At 40.7% G+C, this 21,478-nt stretch overlaps 1 protein-coding gene across 1 annotated transcript in view; it reads right to left on the bottom strand.

Moving 5' to 3' along the window:
* The window catches only part of CDH8 (cadherin 8), a 161,945-nt gene that overhangs the window by 67,964 nt on the left and 72,503 nt on the right, over positions 1 to 21,478 (bottom strand). The window contains exons 4-5 of the mRNA XM_036390134.2: positions 17,190 to 17,309; positions 2,952 to 3,119 (exon numbers count right to left, since the gene is read on the bottom strand). Of these exons, the coding sequence (XP_036246027.1) occupies positions 2,952 to 3,119; positions 17,190 to 17,309 (288 nt within the window). The remainder of the gene's footprint in view (positions 1 to 2,951; positions 3,120 to 17,189; positions 17,310 to 21,478) is intronic.

Here is a 21,478-nt window from a genome sequence, read left to right as displayed (position 1 = left end):
TTATTAAAACAGTTTACAAAATATTAAGAAAAATTTAAAAGTTATGATGCAGCTTACTCTTTTACACAAATTCCTCTCCAGAATTATGAATTGTGTCGTCGTACTGAGCTGACCAAAATATCCACACTGGGCATCTTTGAAAGCCCTGGGTTTCCACAGCAGTGCACAGTTCCTCTCATTACAATTCTGTGGTAAACTGCCAGGTTAAAAACTTCAGTGACTTATAAAACGCCTCTAAAATTATTTCAGAGAGATCACAGAAGTAGTGAAAGTTCATCTTTTTCATTTCTAAAACCCAGGAGGCTAACTCTCTGAAATCAAACCATAAATATACATTTCTGTCCTGCCTGGAAACAATAACCTGATAGAACACCCTGTTTCCTGAGCTCATTACCATTTATTGTGCAAGCAGCATGTATTACATCTTATGAATTTCTATTTCATTCTGGCTGGGCTTATTGTAAGTTTGATCCTTTCTTATTTTCCTTTCCAGGCAAATGCAAACTGTGCTTCAACAGTGTAAAAAAAAAATAAAGTCAGATTTGCTCAGCTCTTGTCCAAGGGCAGAGTTGTGGCTAATCTGTGGTGTTGGGCACCTTTTAAAAGGACAAATTTGTAATAATAACCAGATCCAATGTTAATATGGCTAATCATTAAAGCAATAAATACACAAAACCCAGCAATAATTACACAATACATAATAATATTATATGTTATTTATATAATTAATATATAATAAATATATCTAGATATATATTTATTATACGTTTCAATATTTATTACATTTTTATTATATGTTTCAATATTTACATTTATATTCCTAAAATACTTATGTTCTTTAAAATAAAAACCTTGCCTCTAACCAAATTCTGTCTTTATAAAACTATTATTAATTATATATTATTTAAAATTATATACATACATAATACATATATATACACATATATAATACATATATATACACACATATATATATAAAAAAATAACCCAGTATCTATATATATGAAATATATATAAAATAACCATATAAAAATATATAGGTATATATATATATAGGTGTATATATATATATATAAAAAATGCATATATATAATGCATATATATAATACATATATATAATGTGTATATATATATATAAAAATACATATATATTATATATATATAAAATACATATATACATATATACATATATATACATATACATATATACATATATACATATATACATAGATATATAGATATAGATATAGATAGATAGATAGATAGATAGATATAATAAAAAAAATCCAGTGATAAAACAAGCAGGGTTTTTTTTTCCCTAAAGAATTTTCATAATGGTCAGTGGTTATTCCTAGGAGGAAGCCCAAATCCTGCAGAGGCTGTAACAGCTTCAGAGGCAGCACCTTCCTCGATGCTGCAGGAAAACTCATCCAGGAGTTTGTATCCCAGAGATAGGGATGCAGCCTTGCTGGTGCCCCAGCAATGTGCCACTGTGCCCAAAAGCCCTGGGAAAGGGCATTTTCAACCCCACATGCTGTTCCCCTGGGCTGCCCCAGTTTGGACCAGCTGTGCTGCTGCTTTTGGGGTCAGATTTTTGCCCTGTTGGCACCCAAGGCTCCTGGGGCAGTGCTGTAGAATGTAAAAGCCAGGTAAGCTGGCAAAGGCAGGTCTGTGCCCCCTGAGTGGGAGGCACAGGACACTGCAGGTGTAAAAGAGACATCCCTCTGCAGGCTGGTGATAGAGTTCATCTGTGGACATGGCATTGTTAGGGAAATTCTTGGAAAACACTAACACAGGGAAAGGCAGTGCAACGGGACACAAAGTCAAAAATTTATGCATTTCCTGCTTTATGAGAGAAAACCTTCTATTGTGCAGAGTGCTTATCTGTTAAAAACCACTAAGATGAGGTAATAAAATATATATTTTGAAAATAAGCTTTTGCCTCTGCTTATTTGTATTAGATTTCTCTCTCTCTCTCTCTCTCTATCTCTATGTACATTTTCTACAGGCTACAGAAGCAGATTTATCATATGCTGAGCAGTAGGACAAATCCATTTTACTCTGTGTCCTCAGAACAGGGTAAAAGTAGAGTTGAAGTCATCCATAGATGGAAAAAATTAACTTTACACTGGCTCCCTGAGCACCTTGTTAGAAAAACATACTTCTAGGAAAACAAAAATGATGCAAAATCTAGATGCAGCCTCCAAAAACTTTTAACTTTAATTTTCTAGAACAAGCTGGATAAAATGCTAAGTTTCTAATAGTGTATTAGGTTGCACCAGCTCCAAATAAAATCAACCCAGTCATTATGCTTTTCCTCCTCGTTTTTTCTTTTTTGTCTTCATCTTGGAAATAGACTACAAAGCTTGCAGAGAATCTCAGCAGGATGCCAAATCATTTTAACCTAACTCAGCAAGATACCCATTGGAACCACAGCAGAAAATATGGATTTTGAATTAAAGATCAACAATTATCTAGATTCAGACTTATCTTCTTTGTTTTCTTCAGTATTGCCTAATTAGTCAAGGCTTTTATTCCTTTTATCTGTTATATGTGTCTTTTACTGGTGGTGTCACTTTTCTGCATGAGATGGAAGCAACAAAGCACACAGAAACAACTGCACTGAGAGGAAATAAATATGTTTTCAGCAGTGTCCAAATAAATATGTTTTCAGCAGTGTCCAGGCCCTTTTAGGTGGATGTAAGAGGGGTAACAAAGAAGGCAGAGATCTGTACACTGTTGTGGACATAACTCTCTCTTTCCTAAGCTCTTAATCAGGCAGAGGATGATTAACCTCTCTCACAGTTGTGATGTAGTCACAACTATATCTTTTAAATGACATTAAAAACCCAGGCAATATGAAGATAAAAAAAATACTTGGAAAAAAAAAAAAGAAAGAAAAACACAATAGTTTCTCAAATAGGAGCACACACACATATAATGGCACTTACTCTGTGCAAACTTAGGAGGATTGTCATTGACATCACTGAGGGTAATTGTCACTGTTGTAGTTCCAGAGAGTCCACCCATATGTCCTCCCATGTCCTTTGCTTGGATGACCACAAAATATTCTTCTTTGGCTTCTCTGTCCATGTTGGGAAGAGCTGTTTTAATTATAGCTACAATAATGGGGGGAGGAAACAATCAGGTACAGACACAAATTCAGTTTGCAGCTGTTTTTATGGATATATGCAAATATTGGTATACAAAAATGTCAAAGGTCCAGTTAGGTTGCCTCTTAATTCAAAGGATGAAAAAGAATTTGAGATTTTGAAAAAATTGTATTAGAGGTCACCTACCTTGATTTAATTAGAAGTGCCCTGAAACTGTGGTTCAAACCCCAAGAATTAATCCTAGCTGTGATACACATTTCTTTTTCATTTTATTCCTGACAAACTTCTTGGATTCTGCTCTACCTCCCACAGAAATCCATCTTTTCCCCACAGAATTCCCAAACAGAAGACAAGCACATAGAAAGCTGACTCTGTGAACACTGTTAATCACATCTGTTCAGATTGTTTTAAAATAATTAAAACCCAAACCCATTATTTAATCTGCTCCTGTGTGTATTGCAGGCCACAGTTCTTCTCTTAAGTCTTAAACTGAGTGCCTAAAATTGAACAGGAGAAAAACTCCACTCACTGCTCAAGGGGGGGTCACCTGTGGAACAATGACCTCAGCAAGCTGCCATCACCTGCTTTATCAGGTGAGAAGCTTTTAAACCTACAGAAATTCAATTATCTGCTGTATACCAAACCATAAAATGTCAGTGGGCTGAAGGAAATATCAACAATGAAGAGTTAATTCTTCATTGTTGATATTTGGTTAATAAACCAAATAATTAATTTGGTTAATTCTGGGGCCAGATCCACTCCTAGAGATTTCATGGACATATAGGAGAAGAAATAATCAAACCATTTTTTTCTTTCCAAAATCATTCCAGCTGTAATGTGCTAATACATTCACAATATGTATTGAAAGTGTAATTCTAAGTGTTTAAAGGTAAATTTAAATAGTCTCATTGCAGTTTAGTAAAGCCCACCATAATAATAAGATCATCACAGACTAAAGAAGTCCCACTAAACCTAGGGAAAGCAATTCAAAATGTGCCATTGAAATGTGGCTTTTTTTAACCCATTTTTTTTAATTCCATTAAAAAAGAAATAATGTTTCCTTGCAGACACTGACAGTAACTCAATCTTTGTTTTGGTTTTGTTTTCTGTGTTGGGACTGAAATAGCTGTGGAGACTTCATCCACCTCTTACTCTTTTGTCTGGCACAGGTTCTACTAACCAAGCATTTTAGAAATGACACTGGCTGAAATGCTGAGACTACCTATTCATGTAGAATAAAGAAATAGTCTTTTTGCATTAATAGAGATGCCTTTTAGTAAATTCTAACATTTACAAATTATAAAGAACATCCTAATATTTATGAAATATCCATTTTTCTTTAACAATCTAATACTAAGAACCTGATCAGACCTTCTTTTCATGGCTGGGGACCACACTAAGAGCAAGGGGGTGTAAGGCATTTATAAAAAAGCAATACACTTCCTCATAAACCACCAAATATAACATGAGAGCAGGCTTGGAACCTACACTCTTGTAATTTTTCTCCATAAAATATTTTTGGTTGTTGCTTCACATATTTTATGATTCTGCAGGAAAATGAAACCTCTGCAGCAGCCAAGGCCGAGAAATCTCCTCTTCCCAAGGAATTTAGAGCCACAGGAGGGCTGGGGTTGGAAGGGACCTCTGGAGATCAGCAAGTCCAGCCCCTCTGCCAAGGAAGGGTCACCTGCAGCAGGTGACACAGGAACATGAGCACAGGGACAGGAAAACTCTCAATTAATAAGTTTTTACTCCAGCACAGGCAATAAAAAGCCCAGAGTAAGAGGAGTTTGGAGCCTCAAGGCCAATGGCCCAGCAGGTGAAAGTGCCTCAGGAGGGAGCCCACATTATTCTGCCACACGCTGAAGAAAATGCTTGTGTTAAGTTTTCTGAGTGAAAGCAGGGGAGCAACAAACCCCATTTATCAGATTTGATAGGTGCAAAATACAGTCAGTGAAAGAGTAGGGTCATTTCCTCCGTGGCAGCCTGGATAAGGAAAGTAAATGATGCTGAATTCTAAAAGCATCTGACAGTTGTGGCCTGGTTTGGACTGACTGGGTTACTACTGATGAATAATAATGATGCATTCTGCAAATAAGTCTATTGTTATAAGTGAAATGACTCATAAAATGCATTCTAATGCAAAGCTAGGCTATCAGAATTTGGTCCACATTCATTTTTTTCACTAATATAGCAGATCCAAATATCAATGAACCTTTATTTCAATAGGGCTTGCATTAAGCATACTGTACTTTATCTCCATTATTTTTTAGGCAGAGTTTCTATGTTTGTTTGGGTTTTTTAACCTAATTTACATAGTTAACTCTAGCCTACAGATGAGTTGTATGAGATGCCACATTTTGTATTCTGCAGTTTCCACTGAGAAAAGTCAATTATTTCACTAAATTGACATTTTTTTCCCAGACAGGTATTTTAATTTGTCTCTTGATGTATTGAACAGTTTAGCCCTTGCCTATGGTTTGAAATATATCAGGCAGATGAATACCTTTAGAAGTGCCAAAATAAAAATTAAAACTTTGACTTTTAAGGCATAACAAGTTTGGGGGTTTTTTTCTGTATAAAGGTACTAACACAAGCTGCTGCTTCAACAGTTTTATACATATCCACTGTTACAGACCATAAACCACCTGCCAGAAGCTGAGTCAAAGTCAAGTTTCCATTTCAAACCAAATAAAAGGCTAAAAAGAAGTTTACTGTTTAAATTACTATAAGAGGAACTGCAGGTTTTTTAGAACCAAACCTATCCAAATTACACAGGCTGATTGTTACCTCTATATCCAGAATCTATAGAACTGAGGTTAACAACAGGGAAGTGTTAATACCTCTTAGGAGGCAAATTTATAAACACCAAAAAGCTCCATCCTCATCTTTCATGATCAAGACAAATACAGCCTAAGAGAGTTGTGCATGGAGAATCTCAAGGATATTTATTTGTTCTTTTGCTTTATTCTCCAGGCCTCAGGCCAGGCTTGCAGGAAGCACTGGAACCATCTGTTTGTTTTTAGAACAAAATCCAGGCTCACAAAACACCAACACACACCCAGCACACAGAACATGAACTCACTGAGCATTCACCCTGCTCTGCTTCAGTTCAACCCAGAAACAAACGGAGAATAAAATCATAATCACTTTCAGCATGCAGTGATGGATGAGAAGGAGATGTGGCAAACAGGAGCAGTTCAAAAGCAGGAGAATTACCATAAACTAATGTAAGGCAGGTAGAGGCCTGCTGAAAGATTGTATTCAGAACAGTTATCAATGGCTCACTGTCAAGTGGAGAGATGGATGATGTGGTTCATGGGGTTTGTTCTGCTTCTAGAATCATTCAATATTTCCTGAAAGCCAGAAGGCAGGGAGAACTTATCAAGCCTTTCAGATGACACAAAGTTGGGAGCCATTGCAAGTACAGGAAGAACAGGATTAGCATTCAAAACAATTTTCACAATTTTGAGAGTCTAAAATAGCAGGATGCAACTCAATTTGGCAAGCAAAAAGCATTTTGTGTGAGGGAAACAATTAACTTGCCAATTACAATAGAGCAGATGACTCACAAGACAGAAGAGAATGTGGAGTCAAAATGAGCTGAATGTGAGACAACAGCAACTTGCTGATAAAAGTGCTCAAGCATTTCCTGGTATATTAGTATGTTCTGTGGAAGAAGGTGGAATAATCTTTCCAGTGCACTCACACAGGTAAGGCTGCAGCTGGAACAGTGGGTCCAGTTTTGAAAATTATTGTTTATATGGTCAGAAAAGTATAAGAAGCTTTTACAGCCAAATACGTAAAAATCACTGGGAACTACTCTACTTTTCCAGTGGGGATAAGAGATAATAAATATAACCTAAATATATAACCCCAAAATGGGTTTCAGCTGCACCGAGAGAGATTTCAGTTGAACATTAGGGGGGTACCCACAGAGGCTGCCTGTAGAATCTGCAGTGTTCCCATTCTGCAAGTTTTTAAGAATCTATCAGTCAACCATCTGCCAAGAATGGGAAGGGAAAATCTGATCCTTTTGGGGATCAATGGCACTCACTGCATTCTCACCTGAGGTTCCTTCCCTCCATAATGTCCAAGTCAAGGCTTTGTCTCCTTGTAGCCTGAAATAATTCCCAAACCTTGCTGCCATGAGAACATTCACAGACAGACATGTGGTACAACCACTGAACATGCACCCCCCAGAATTTCCCTGCAGATCCACTCCCTCAGGCTGGAAAGATCTGGAAACAGCTTGGAAGGTAAAGAAGTCAAGAAGCAAACCATTCCTTCCAAGGATGAAACCTCCAAATATTGAAGTGCCTTTTTCTTTTGGCTGAGTTGCTTTTCCTGAACAGCCATCAGTGTCCCACTGCAAATAAAGCAGCTGCAGAAGGGGATTTACTTTTGCAGTGGTCCTGACTGCACAATTTGCACAATCTGCCTCACAACTTGAATCAGTTAGAATGCACCCCTGGGGACTACATTCAAAAACCCATTTGGAAGAATATCCACTGTGTCACTGAGAAAGTCCAGGGGAAAGGAAGCAAAGTGGCAGGGGCTGCAGCTCATGAAAAGAAAGAAGCAAAAAAACCAACAGAAAGAAGGACCTGACTTTCACTTTTATCTCCATTTTTTTTTAAGGATCCCTTTATGATAATGCTATAAAACTATGCATAATATTAATTGAGCACATGGAACAAAACCAAGCAAGCTCTATGCAAAATTGGAACCTGGCCCTGAAAAGCCTTTCTCAAGCATCCCATTCATCCCCCAGGTTTTGTTGAAGACTTCCTGCTATTTCAACTTGCATGCTTTGATACTTTGGAACTTTCCCTACTTCATTTTGCAAGATAAAAGTAATTGCTTTGATCTTCCTTCCGTGCTAGAATCTTGGTGGAGATTCTTATTAAATATAACAGTCATTTAGGACTCCAACTCCTGAAAATCAATCTTGCAATTTCTTCAGAGCCATGACTGCCATTCTTTGTATTCCCATGAAGCACAGCAACTTCAGTGATGTTTTAGCAGTCCATAAAAAAGCTTTACTTGGACAGCTGTGGAAAACCTGTGCCACATTTTTTTAAAAAATGAGTAGATCATAACCACCTTTACTCAAAGTTTAAAAAAATGTTGTTTGATGTTGTGATACAGGAATACTGATCCACTATTTTTAATTTTATTTACCCTTATCATAATCTCCTTAATAAGAATTATCACCAAATCTTCTAAATTCTTGTTTCATTTCTAAGCAAAACAGGAAACATATCTGCAATCACTAGCAAGGCTGCCTAACTTTCCATAAAAGTTATTAATTACAGGAGTTGGATGAACTATATTCAGATCTAGATACATTTCAAATCAAAGACATGAAACACAGTAAAAATAATGGCTAAAGAATAAATAGTAATGACTAAATAATCAAATGTTGTATTACGTTTTCTATTTCTGTGTCATTTTTGTATTTTCAATAGAGAATATAATAGTGCATGTATTTTATTCTAATGCTTATTTTTACAAAGTGTATAGGGAAGATGGCACTTTTTTGGTAAACAGAGAGCTCAAGGTTGAATATGGTTTTATTAATTTGGGGGTTTTAACCTAGGATTCATTGTCTTTTCTCTTCTAGCCCATATGAGTACAATTTTTGCAGTTTCTGCCCCTGTTTTCATTCTGTAATAGACCCTGCAAGTGTCTTACTGCATGTGACATTACCTGCTTTTCTCTGAGCATTCTGCTGGAAGTGTATCCTAAACTACCTGACTGGATAACACCTATTATAATGCTGCCTTTTTAATTCAGGTGAACTTGTTCCTGGGTTTTAGAGAATGGGTTCAAAGCTTTCAGCTCTACTTACCAGCTGTTCCCTTTTCCCTGGGACCCTTTCACTGGCATGGTGAAAGGATCACTCTCCCCCCAGCTGAGAACAAATTCAGTAAATAAACATTTGGCACTGCATTTACCACCTCGTTTCCTTAGGATTTTATTTGTAGCAATCTAATAGCTGTGATTACACCAGACACTTTACAGAAAGTAGCCTTGGATTCTTTTTCAGGTGCTTTCTAGCTCCAGCTGTGTAGTTCAAATTCCTCTCTCTAATTCAGGCCCTTGAAGCACATTATTTAGATATGTTGCCCGTTTTCCTACTCAGCATGAGGAACAGTCAAGTTCAAAGTACCTCACAAGCTTTCTGAAATGATAGAGCTATTGCTCTGAAATGCAAGAAATATATGTGGGATCAGCTTTTTTTGTTACTGCTATTATTTGATAAACTCAAGAAGCAGAAATCGCTTCTTTCCAAATGCCAATCTGCCTTGATCTTAAGCCACTCAGCTCTACCAGCTGCAGACCAGCAGAACTGTTCTCAAAGGTCTCTGCAGTGATTTTACCCTTATTTTATTAATCACAAGGACAGCTCTTGGTGCTTGCAAGGGCCCAATCCTAAATCCCTGATCCATAATAGCTGCACTTTGTACTTGTAGCTAACGAGGGAGAGCTGCAGGACTGAGCTCAGCTCTGGCTGCGTCAGCCCAGCCCTCTCCTAATGGGCTGTCACCAAGACAACTCACAAGGCCACCAAACACCTTGGCACATCTCCTCGGGTTGCACTGGCTGTTTAGTACACAAGGACATGAAAAGGCTCCCAGCAGGGTGAGAACAGACTCTGGTTCCAGCACTGCAACGGCAGCGAGCAGTGGTGTGCTCCAGGAACCCCTGAGAGTGCTGGGGAACCACACTGCTGCCCTGGGAATGGTTCTGGAGCCACACTGCTGCCCTGGGAATGGCTCTGGAACCACACTGCTGCCCTGGGAATGCTGCTGGAGCCACACTGCTGCCCTGGGAATGCTCCTGGAACCACACTGCTGCCCTGGGAATGCTCCTGAGCCTCAATGCTGCCCTGGGAATGCTCCTGGAACCACACAGCTGCCCTGGGAATGCTCCTGGAACCACACTGCTGCCCTGGGAATGGCTCTGGAACCACACTGCTGCCCTGGGAATGCTCCTGGAGCCACACTGCTGCCCTGGGAATGGTTCTGGAGCCACACTGCTGCCCTGGGAATGCTCCTGGAACCACACTGCTGCCCTGGGAATGCTGCTGGAACCACACTGCTGCCCTGGGAATGCTCCTGGAACCACACTGCTGCCCTGGGAATGCTGCTGGAACCACACTGCTGCCCTGGGAATGCTCCTGGAACCACACTGCTGCCCTGGGAATGCTCCTGAGCCACACTGCTGCCTTGGGAATGCTGCTGGAACCACACTGCTGCCTTGGGAATGCTGCTGGAACCACACTGCTGCCTTGGGAATGCTCCTGGAACCACACTGCTGCCCTGGGAATGCTCCTGAGCCCCAGTGCTGCCTTGGGAATGCTCCTGGAACCACACTGCTATAGTGCCCCTTGTTGACAGAGTGACAAAACTGTCCTTTGTCTCCTAAAAAATGAAAGAAGCCCAGAAGTTTCTCTCCTCAATTAGGTGGAAAGGGCATCTCATAGGCTTGGAGGACTTCACCTCAAACTTAAGGATGGCCAGTTGGACAGGAGCCAAAAAGTCCCACCTGGGCAATTTACTAGAAAAAGAAGAGAACAAAGAAACCAATGGCTTTTGTGAGGTGTTTTACCAGGGGCAAGAACCTCTTGCATCCAGATCAGTTTTTCTCTGTAAAGAGTTTTGTTATTTTGCCTTTTTTTAAAACCTTTTTGTTTCCAGCACTGCAACAGAAGCCATCCTGCTGATTTTATGCCTCCAAAGGTAGCTGAGCTATCTTGGGTGCGTTATAGATCTCCAAGAACTTGTGAGACCTGGCTCAAGGAGGCTCCTATTTCACACTGCTGCCCTGGGAATGCTCCTAAGCCACACTGCTGCCCTGGGAGTGCTGCTCTCTGGGCTCCATGGAGCTGGATGCTGCTGGACACAGCTGCCTTCTTCTAGGGGAAGGTGTCCCTGCCATGGCAGGGGTGGAATGACACGAGCTTTAAGGTCTCTTCCATCCCAAATCACTCTGATTCTGTGATACTACAATTCTATGAGAAGGAGTTTCTACACCCCTCTTGCTAAAGCTGAGCACCCACCCATCCCCAGTTCATGGCTCTTTTTATTATTTCAGTTAGGAGTTTACTTCACTTTAAATCTGCAGCAACTGGCACAGCCATGGCAGCAGCAGCAGTCAATAAAATGAGCTGGAAAGCAGCAGCAGCTCAATCCACACTCTGACTCATGTCTAACAAGTACTTTCTCTCCACTAATCCCATGAGGGTTTAGATCTAAAGTATTTAGCAGCTGAACTATTTAGGAAGGCTCTGTTGAACACAAGTGAGTTCTGTTCCTAGCAGCTCATTACTTTCCCCTTACAGTAGCAGATTCCTTCCTGGACCAAAACTCTTTCCCCATTTCTCTCCAGCTTGAAGTGCTTCCTTCCTTGTCATTGTATCATGAGGAATTACAAAATCAGTCCCCATGTCTCTCTTTTATTAACACCTCTCAAATATTTGTGCAGTGATTTCATATCCTTCTTTAATCACCTCTGATCCAGTTTATACAAATTTAGTTCAATCAATCTTTCATTATAAGTAATATTCTCCTGACCTTAGCTACCCTGCTTTGAACTTTGTCAGTATCTCAGCAGGTTTGGTTTGTTGGTTCTTTTTTGTTTTATGATGACAGCTCTTATCAGCCCTACACACAATATTCTGAGAGCACCCTGTACCACTGGGAATGAACTGGACATGAACAACCAGATAGAAGAAATAGCCTGAGCATCACAGCCATATCTGTAACTGAGAATAAACTGCTGGTTTATTCCTCTTGCTCCCTTACCTGTTTCATTCTGCTGGACTCTACTACAAGGTCTAAATGGAGGCAAGACTGCAAATTAAAATAAAAGATTCAAACCTGGCTTCTGCTGAGTGAAGTTTTCATTCCTCCTGGGCTTATTTATTTATTTATGGTCAGATTTCAGGGATTCAACACTGTGGACCAGAGAGGGCCACACACTAAATTAAAAACTCTGCTGTTTAAAGCATGTGCTCTTCCAGCTGAGAGTTAAACCAGGTATAGGGGAAAAGCCCACAATTATCCACTCTCCAGAGATATCCACATTCTATTAGGAGAGTCTTCATCTTCCTGGGTCTGCTGACTCTTCCACCCATCTCAGTTTTACCTCCTTGAGCCTTGGCTTTGTACCAATGCCCATATCCAAGATGGCAGTGCTTAAAATATGTTATTTTCCAGCCAAATTAAGTGTTTGTGCTCCACTAATCCCACGTGCTTTCCAGTGCAGTAGGGCTTTGCTGTACTTTGCCTTCTTTGAGTAACTATATTTCAGGTATGTGTAGGAGTGACATTATTTAAGTTCATGTGAAATGTAAATAAGTCAGACACAGCTGAAAATGTATTTCCTCTGCCATCCCTATATTGTAGAACACAGTGTCACTTCATATTACTTTTCATTATGATAATCTTATTTTAAAGCTGACAGTCATGATTTAATATCCTTGAAAAAGCTTAAAAGTGAGAAGTGTACTCCAGCTACTTTTAGCAGTCTTAAGGAACCCCCTTTCCCAGCATTTGTATTGTCATAATTCAGATTATGAGAGAATCCATACAGCTCCTGTGCCTTTATAAATAAAACACACTAGGCAGGGAGCCTGGCATCACTTACTGAGATGGAACCATAATGATACAAGGAATATATTTCAGCCCACCATGAGTTTTGTTACTAATCTGATGCCATCACATTGCAAGTTTTGGTGCTCATAGAAAAAAATCTAAACCTGTATCTTTGTCATGTATTAATTATATCCACCCTCTGTCCAACAAACCAGTGGTCATAATAAAATTCACCTACAAAAAGTGAAAAATATTCAGAAGAAGCCATCAAAACAGCATTTACCCTAAGCCACATTCAGAGCACTCAGTGTAAAATAACTTCCAAATTACCTCCTTTCATGTGTCTATAACTCTTACAGAAGAGCTTGCAAACTAGAACTGCAGCAATATATGCATTTTTCATCTCAGGTAATGGAAAATTATTGTTTTATGGGTCACTCACCAGCACTTGTTTCTTTGTGGCCAGCATTATAGAATTGTTTCAGTGAGGAGGAGGTTGAGTAATGTGAGTTCCAGCTGAGAGTGATTCAGATATGGGCACATCCAGCCCCTGGCAAGGCAGGAGGAGCCAAAATGCAGGATGGTAAACACCTGCTTCCCTCCCATGTACCCTCAGGTGTGGCAGCCCCTGCCTAGCATAGGCACACAGCCACCCCCTGCTCCTCTGCTCTCTCTTTTTGCTCTGAGGAATCAGGGGGCACGGTTGGGATAATTCTCATGGTTCGCTCTCCATGTGCCATTAAAACCAAGCAGGAAGGTCAGACAATCCTTACTGTGAGCCAGGAAAATCAGAAATTACAGAAAGTCCTGCCCTGGTGTTGGTAGCTGCACAGATCTGCATTTACTCTTGGTTTCTAAGAAGCATGATAAAAGGCCAGTAATCTGGAATAACTGTAAACAGATCAGCTCTCACTAGCTATTCTTTTGATAACACTTGATACATTCCTATGAATGACAGAAAATATTTACATTCTCAAGTGGATTGCTCTCACACAGCCCATTTCTTGAAATGCTGATTCCATTTAGGGGAAGATACAATATCTGTGTGCAGAAACAATTCTGTTTCGAATTAACTGAAAAGGCTTTCAACTTATCAGGGCACTAATGAAGTGCAACCACAGAGAAAATGCAGCTGTACACACATCCACATTCCCTCTCACACTCCCAAAAAATCCCAAACAATGCTCAGACCCTAAAATGTGGACCACCCTTGGAGGATCATCCTCAGGTTTGATTTGTTTGGGGTGATACACTACCATACCTGCTCTGCTTTAATTTGTACACGGTCACAAGAGTATCCAAACACTTCCCACTCCAAAACCTGCCCTGAGGCTCCTGAGGACTACAAGATAATGTGTTTTCCTCAAGACAATGGCTTTTCCTCAAGATAATATGTTTTCTTGGTTTAGCTACTGAGACTTGTGGTGGTTCACACTGCAAACATTGGACAAATAGAGAGAAACAAACATCTGCACGCTTTGTATTTGCTTTGGACATTTTGGTTTAGAACAATCTTTTTCAGCCTGTATATGTGGCTGCAGTTTCTACATAACTACCTGCATCTGGTTTGATTAATGATTAAACTTTCATGTAGATTTATATTTTATATACCCTAGACAAAGCAAAGTGTGCTGTTTGGTGAGAGCAGGATGGTGATTCCACTACAGATGAAGGGCAAAGGAACAGGGAACAGCCTCAGCACAGGAACTCGGGCAGCAGCAGTGAATTAAGGAACATAATTAAGGTCCTCCACAGATTTAGAAAAATGAGGGATCTGAAACCATTTATTAACTCAGAAGCAGCTCCATGAGATGGAGCCACTTAGGGGCTGTGGCCACAGTTGAATTCTTTGTCAATGAGTTCCCCTTAGACACCAACATGTCATTTTCAAGGTAACTGAGCTGCTCTGCAAAGGAATATCTGTAGCTGGAAATGAAGGGAGGAGGGGGGAATTAATGCCAGTGAAACAGGAGGAAAACCCTGATTTTCAGGTTCACAAAACCTTTGGAGCTCTCTCTGGCTTTCATGGTAACAGGAATTACTTTCCTAGGTGAGGAATATTTGCTTCTTTGTATTGAGCATTAGGGATTAATACAATACAAATAAGAAAACTAAGGAAAATGAAGTTTTTTTAACATTTAGAGTATTTCTTTCAGGCCATTTTTCTGTGAAAGAAAATCTTCTGTGTAGGTGGAGAATGCACTTTTCAGCTCCTTTAGGAAAGCTGACGTGTTCCCATGCTAAGGCACTAACTTTCCCAAGATGAAACTGAGAAAAACCTTACAGTCAATTCCCCTCTAATTAAGACATCTCACACAAGTCATTACTGCATGCAATAATTTGTAATATTTAAGAAACCAAACAGTATATTTAGATATTTGAGGGTCAGAGGTCTGTTCAGAGGTATATTTCCATTTGATTGTGACAAATGAGCCACAGGAACAGGGGGCCTTCACTAATAAACACTCTCTTAACACACTTATTTTTGGAACAAGCTGCTCTTTTTCCATTGTACCCTGCTAGAATTTTTCTCTGTAAAACTCTATTTTACATGCAGTGTAAAAATAAAAGGCTGAATCACATTCCAGAGATCCCTTTCACATTTAGGATAGCTGTCCTTCAACCAGAAAAACCTGCTTTGGACTAATCCATTAATATTTATTGATGCACAGTATTTACATAAAGTCCCATAAAGTTAGGGCATTTCTAGGAATGAGAAATAATTTTTCCATACAATATCATCAGAAATATTTTAAGAAATTCCAGCTTTTAAAGATTACAGGAGCACTGTGTTTAATGTTGATGAGAAAACTTAGTTCACTTAATCTATCAAAACCATCCTTTAATAATTCCTCTGAGTATTAATTTTATAGTTTTGTTACTCTGCACAAGGACAAGAATTTGTACTCCTGTTTTACTGCTTTACAGCTGTATAAATTCAGGTGGATATGTTTTAAAAAGAGTTTTATTTTTCTTCTCCTTAGGAGATCACAGCTGCTTCACTCACTATGATTAAAAAGGACTTCTAGTAACAGATGACAGAATATTAGAAATATGATCAAATTACCTTAAAACTTGCTTTTTAGACATAACTAAATTAATCTGCTGTTTGGACAACCTATGCACAGAAAACAAGAGGGAATGGATTTATTGGCACTTCTTTCAGATGACTTTCAAGACTACAAAACCACAGAGAAATAAAGTCAGTCTAAATGCATGCTAATAAAACTTCACACCAACACTCATGATTGATGCTCTTTCTCTCCCCAAATTGATCCAACAAATCAAGAAAGAAAAAGAATTTTCAATGAAAACATAAAATATATTCACTGAAATTCCCAAGCTAAACTGTGTGCTGTAGACTCATGTTGAACATTACATTATGCTCCTCAATCCCCCCAGGCCAAGCCCTGCATTCCCTGAGCAGTTTTGTCACACAGCTCCTCCTCTGCCTTCAGTGCTCCTGTGACCTCTGTGACATTGCCATCACCATCACCCCACCACTGTTTATCCCAGGTTTCCCTGTGCTTCTCCCTGAGATCAGATCTGAGGAACACAAGTGAGACCTGAGTTACACCTGGGTGAGGAGATTCACGGAATTCACAGAATCACTGGGTTGGAAGTGACCTTAAAGACCATGGAGTCCAGCCCAGCCCCAACCCCTCAACTGAACCCTGGCACCCAGAGCCACATCCAGGCTTTGTTAAACACACCCAGGCATGGGGACTCCACCACCTCCCTGGACAGCCATTCCAGAACTTTATCACCCTTTCTGTAAAAAACTTTTTCCCAATATCCAACCTATATTTCCTTCAATGCAGCTTGAGGCTGTGTGCTCTGGTTGTGTCAGTGCTGCTGGAGAAGGAGCCCAGCCCCACTGAGCACAGGCCCCTTTCAGGAGCTGTGCAGAGTGATGGGGGCACCCCTGAGCCTCCTTTTCTCCAGGCTGAGCACACCCAGCTCCCTCAGGGGTTCCTCACTCACAGGGTTTGTACTCCCAGCCCCTGTCCAGCCCCGTTGCCTCCTCTGGAGGCACTCAAACATCCCAACATCCTTCCCAAACTGGGGCCAGGTTGGACACAGCACTCCAGGTGAGGCCTCAGCAGTGCCAGTGCAGGGGCAGAGTGACCTCCCTGCCCCTGCTGGCCACACCATTCCTGAGCCAGGAGGCAGGGGATGCTCCCCTCTGCAATGACAACCAGAGAATTACTCCAGCTTGGAAAAAGCCTCTGCAGCATCAATCCCAAGCACTCCCCAGCAGTACCAAGCCCACCTTGTCCATGTTCCCAGGTGTCACATCCACACAGCTTTAAATCCCTCCAGGATGGGCACTCCCCACCCTGCCTGGGCAGCTGTGCCAGTGCTGCAGAACCCTTCCCATGAAGAAATGCTCCCCAATTCCCAATCTAAGCCTCCCCTGGAGCAAGCTGAGGTGGTTTGCTAAGCCAGGGGTTGCTGTGCAGTCACCTACCTGTATGGGGCTCAATAGAAAAGTAAGGCTGTCCTTCCAGAATGCTATAAACCAGCTTGGCACTATTTCCATATACTGGATCATCTGCATCTGTAGCTGTTACTTTAGTAACAAAGGTGCCTAAATAGAAAGAATACACACAATTAATGTTTACACTCACTAGAAATTTGCATATCTTATCCAAATACTAATTTGAAACAAAAATTCATTTCCTTGGGAGCTGTGTAACAATAATAAAAGAAGGAAAAAATATCAATAACAAGTTAAAATATTACTTGTGGAACAGAAACAAAACATTTTCCTTCAAGCTGATGTGTGCCAGCAGCCTGAATTTCTGGGTAAAATAAAAGCCCTTTTAGTATCTGTATTATTTAAAGTTTCTTCATAGAATGCATTTAAAGCTACCCAATAGATCTGTGTAGACTTCAAGCATTTGCAAAGGAATCATATCAAAGGGATACAAAACACAAGGTTAATAATACAGTATAATATAATACAGTATAATATGTTGCATTTAAGACTTGCAAATTCACATTCGAAAGAACTTTGCCAAGTTACAGAGACCAGATAGAAAAACAATAATAAAAAGGGTTCTTTTTTCTTCCCTTGGCTTGCAGCCATGATAATGATTTGATGTGGCCACAGTGACAGAGTTGGGACAACAACAATTGTCTCTGAAATGAGTCTCTGCCACTCAGGGGGCCATTGTTCAGCCAGAGTTATAAATTCCATACTCTGACAAAAATAAATAGAGAAAAAAAAAAAAAACAAAAAAAGAAATTACCCTTTTTATTTCTTAGACAACATAGCACTTGCCATTTCTGTAAGAAGCAAAATGGAATGAAATTTGGTTGGTTGCATTAAGGTTGCTGCAGAGAGGGTTTTTTTTGGCTGACATTAAAGTATGACGGCGTTAATTAGGCTGACAATAAAGACAATATCTACAGAGGGAGAGAAAGCAAGAGAAGGAAAAAGGTTAAGGGCTGAATTATGTTCAGAAAGGAGAATAATTACAGCATCCACCAAAAAAATCACCCTTTCTAGATATGCTAATAAAAATAGCCTCCTGTTCCTTCTCTGTGTGTGCTGTGAATCCTCATCCCATGGCCCTTCAGGACAGCAGAGCAGAGGGAAGGGATCCCTTTGGCACAGCCCTGGTCCTTGCCCTGTGCTCCCTTTTCCTTCCCCTGCCTGGCAGTTCTGTGGGTTACAGCACATGTAAATTATTTGGAGAAATGTTTGCATATCCAGATACAATTTGCATAGGACCCAAGAGCTGCCATTCCACTCTTTCTGGGCACCTCAAACACCAGGGCAAGCTGTGGGGCTGCTTTGGGAGGACAGGATTTGGGAGGATGGAGAGCAGCTCTCCCAGGAGCACAGCTTCTGCAGGGACTGAAGCTGTGGCAGGTTTGCCATGTGGAACTAACGAGATAATTCTCAGTGAAGGGAATGTGGGTGGCAGAAATACATCTCACTAGAGAAAAAAAGGCTTTTGGCCAGTATTGGTCATTTATTTTTTGTGTAAATTTACCCATTCTTACAGGGGAGAACATCAGCAAAGGGGTGCAGAGGATGTGTTCCCCCAGCATCTCTCCTGGGCTCAGCAGAGGCCAGAGGAGTCCTGCAGCTGTGCACATCCCATGGAAAAGGAATATTATGTCACATCTCTCTTGGACAGATGCTTGCTGAGCCTGTTTTATAAATATGCAAACTGTTCATGTTTGAAGCTTAACTTGATTTGATGCTGAAAGGTGATCTTACACCTAACCTTTAACAGAATAGTTTTTAACCTGTCATGGGGCCTGAGAAATGGAGTTTATCCTCAGCTTGGTGGTTAGTTTGTGAGGAATTAACATCAGAAATGTATTGTCTGCCCAGTGACAGCAACCAGACAGCAACAGACAACTCCTGACAGCTGTGAGTGGAAATGATAAAGGGGACAGGTGACACTTGTGGTGCCCACCCCTGTGGCAGGTCCAGCAGCCTCAGCCTACAGGAGATACCCTCAATGTTCTCCTTCAATGGAGAGAGGAAGGGGGAAGCAGCCCTGGGCACTCAGAGGCCATGGCATAGGCTGCAGGAAACAGGGAACAACAATGAGGGAGTTTGCAGGAAGAGAGGGACAAAAGGCCCCGTGGTGGCTTGGCCAAGGAGTTACAAGGCCTGAGGAGCTGTGGCTGATGGTGTTGGCTCACATGTTTGATGCCTTGTGAAGGCTGCCCTAGAACAGAGGCTGGACAGAGTTACAGAATAAAGCAGGGATTTATTAAAAGGCCTCAATGGATCCACTTTGGGCAGCACAAGAGCCCAGCCAGGGCTGCACCCAAGATGAACCAAAATGGTCCCAAAATGCACGGCCAGGCACGGGGTCTCTCACTTTGATCTTGCAGTTCATTGTCCCATTCCAGCTTTAGCCCCTGCAGTCCCACCCTGCTTGTTTTTCTCTCTCCAGCCCACGCTGTTTGTGCTCTTGGGCTGAGATTTGGATCATTTGTCCTTGGTGCCCAGCTGGAGCAGGAATTGTTTTGTCTCCCTGCTCTGTGCACAGAGCTCACCATCCCCTGATGTGAACCCAGACCCACACACTAAAGCAGCACAGAACCTGAAAAATAGAAAACTCAAACCTGAGGCATCATTTCCCCCCTGAAGTTCTGTTGGCTCACCTTTTGTACCCATTAGCAGGGCTCTCTCTGCTGTTCCCACACAGCCATCCCTCAGCCCAGCTGATCTCCCTGGACTCTCTGGAGCTGAGCCCCACCAGCCCAGCACATCCCAGCACACCCAGGCTCCCTGCAGCCCAGGGCTGCTGTCCCAGGGTGACACCAGCCATGAATGCAGGCTCAGAGCTTCCTCCAGCTGGATTCAGGCTGATGTAGCAAGTGATGGGCTCATTTCTGTGGCTGCTATCATAGAACTGGTGGTTTGTAATCTCCTAAGACAGAAGAGGTTTGTGCAGAACATCATACAATGGGACAGGGCTGGGAAAAGATAAGGCTCATCACAAAGTGAAAATTTTAGTTGGAGTATTTTATCAAGACTGTTTCATTTTGTTTCCATTATATATTTTATATACAAAGGAAAATAAAGAAATAAAACTGTTGACTTCTTGGAGATTGTGTTTGATTTTCCTAGCTGGCTCTCATTTCAAAGGCCTTCAGAAATAATTACATTGCTTGTTTAGAAAGATTCGATATATAATTTCTATTCTTATCTTACTTCACTTGAGAATTCCTGAAGACTTTCTATAGATATTTATTTCAGGATTCCCAGACTTGAATGGATGTGCTGATTCTTTGATAAGCACTAAGAGCTCATTAGATACTAAAGTTGAATACACCCTAATAAAGAGTTAATCAGTGTCTAACAGTGCTTCAAATCCTGATGCTAAGCTACCAAGGTTTTCTTCTTGTGATATAAAATAATTCAATCACTTATTGAGATCCCAAGTTCAACTGAAGTTTATAAATGTATTAAAAATACATAGGCAATATGTGTGCCAGTATTTCCAGTCACAGTACACATGAGGCAGGGGGGAAAGGCATAATCTTCTTTTTCTTTCCCTTACAGGAAAGTGAAGTGTGACTATAATCTCACCTAATAAAATTAATGAAGGGAATGGGCAACTGAAATATTCTCCTGCCTCCTAGAAACCCATTTCTTCCCCAGCCAGTTTGTGCCACTCAGCACTTCATTTCAGACCATCACACACTTCTGAGGCCTGTCAAATCCAGTCATTTGCTCCCAACCATCTTACTGATGAAAATTGTTTAGGGAAGATGTGAGCGATCATGAAACAGAAATTAAAGAAATTGCTTCCACTACTGAAATTACCTAAGCTTTGGCATAGTTTAAATTTTATCACCTTTAATTTGATTTTTTTTTTCTTTATGCCTTGAATCAAATTTTCTGCAGGTGTGAAACACGCCACATTATGTTGTTCACACTGGCAATAATCAGTATATTTAGGAGCAAACCCTGTCCCCTCCGCAGCTGCTGGTGATGTTGCTAAGTCAGTGCTGCCCTGGCTCCCCTGCAGTGTGCTCAGAGTTCACCAATCCCACTCCCACAGGTGACAGAACTTGGGCAAAAATAAGGTTTGGAGAGCTGAGAGGTTCCTGATGGCGAAAAGCAATGCAGAAAAAAAGGAACTCACAGTCACCATGGCTGTTCCTTAGCCAACCTCCACACCAGAACTCTCCAAGCTTTGGATTACCAATATTTAAGCAGGATTTTAGTCCATTACTGACATTGCAGTTATAAACTATATGTACATAAATATTTTTTAC

Source organism: Molothrus ater, chromosome 12 (assembly GCF_012460135.2).
Source record: "Molothrus ater isolate BHLD 08-10-18 breed brown headed cowbird chromosome 12, BPBGC_Mater_1.1, whole genome shotgun sequence".
In the NCBI taxonomy this organism is placed as follows: domain Eukaryota; kingdom Metazoa; phylum Chordata; class Aves; order Passeriformes; family Icteridae; genus Molothrus; species Molothrus ater.
Note: the sequence above shows the minus strand (reverse complement) of the source record. Positions and strands in the feature narration are given on the sequence as shown.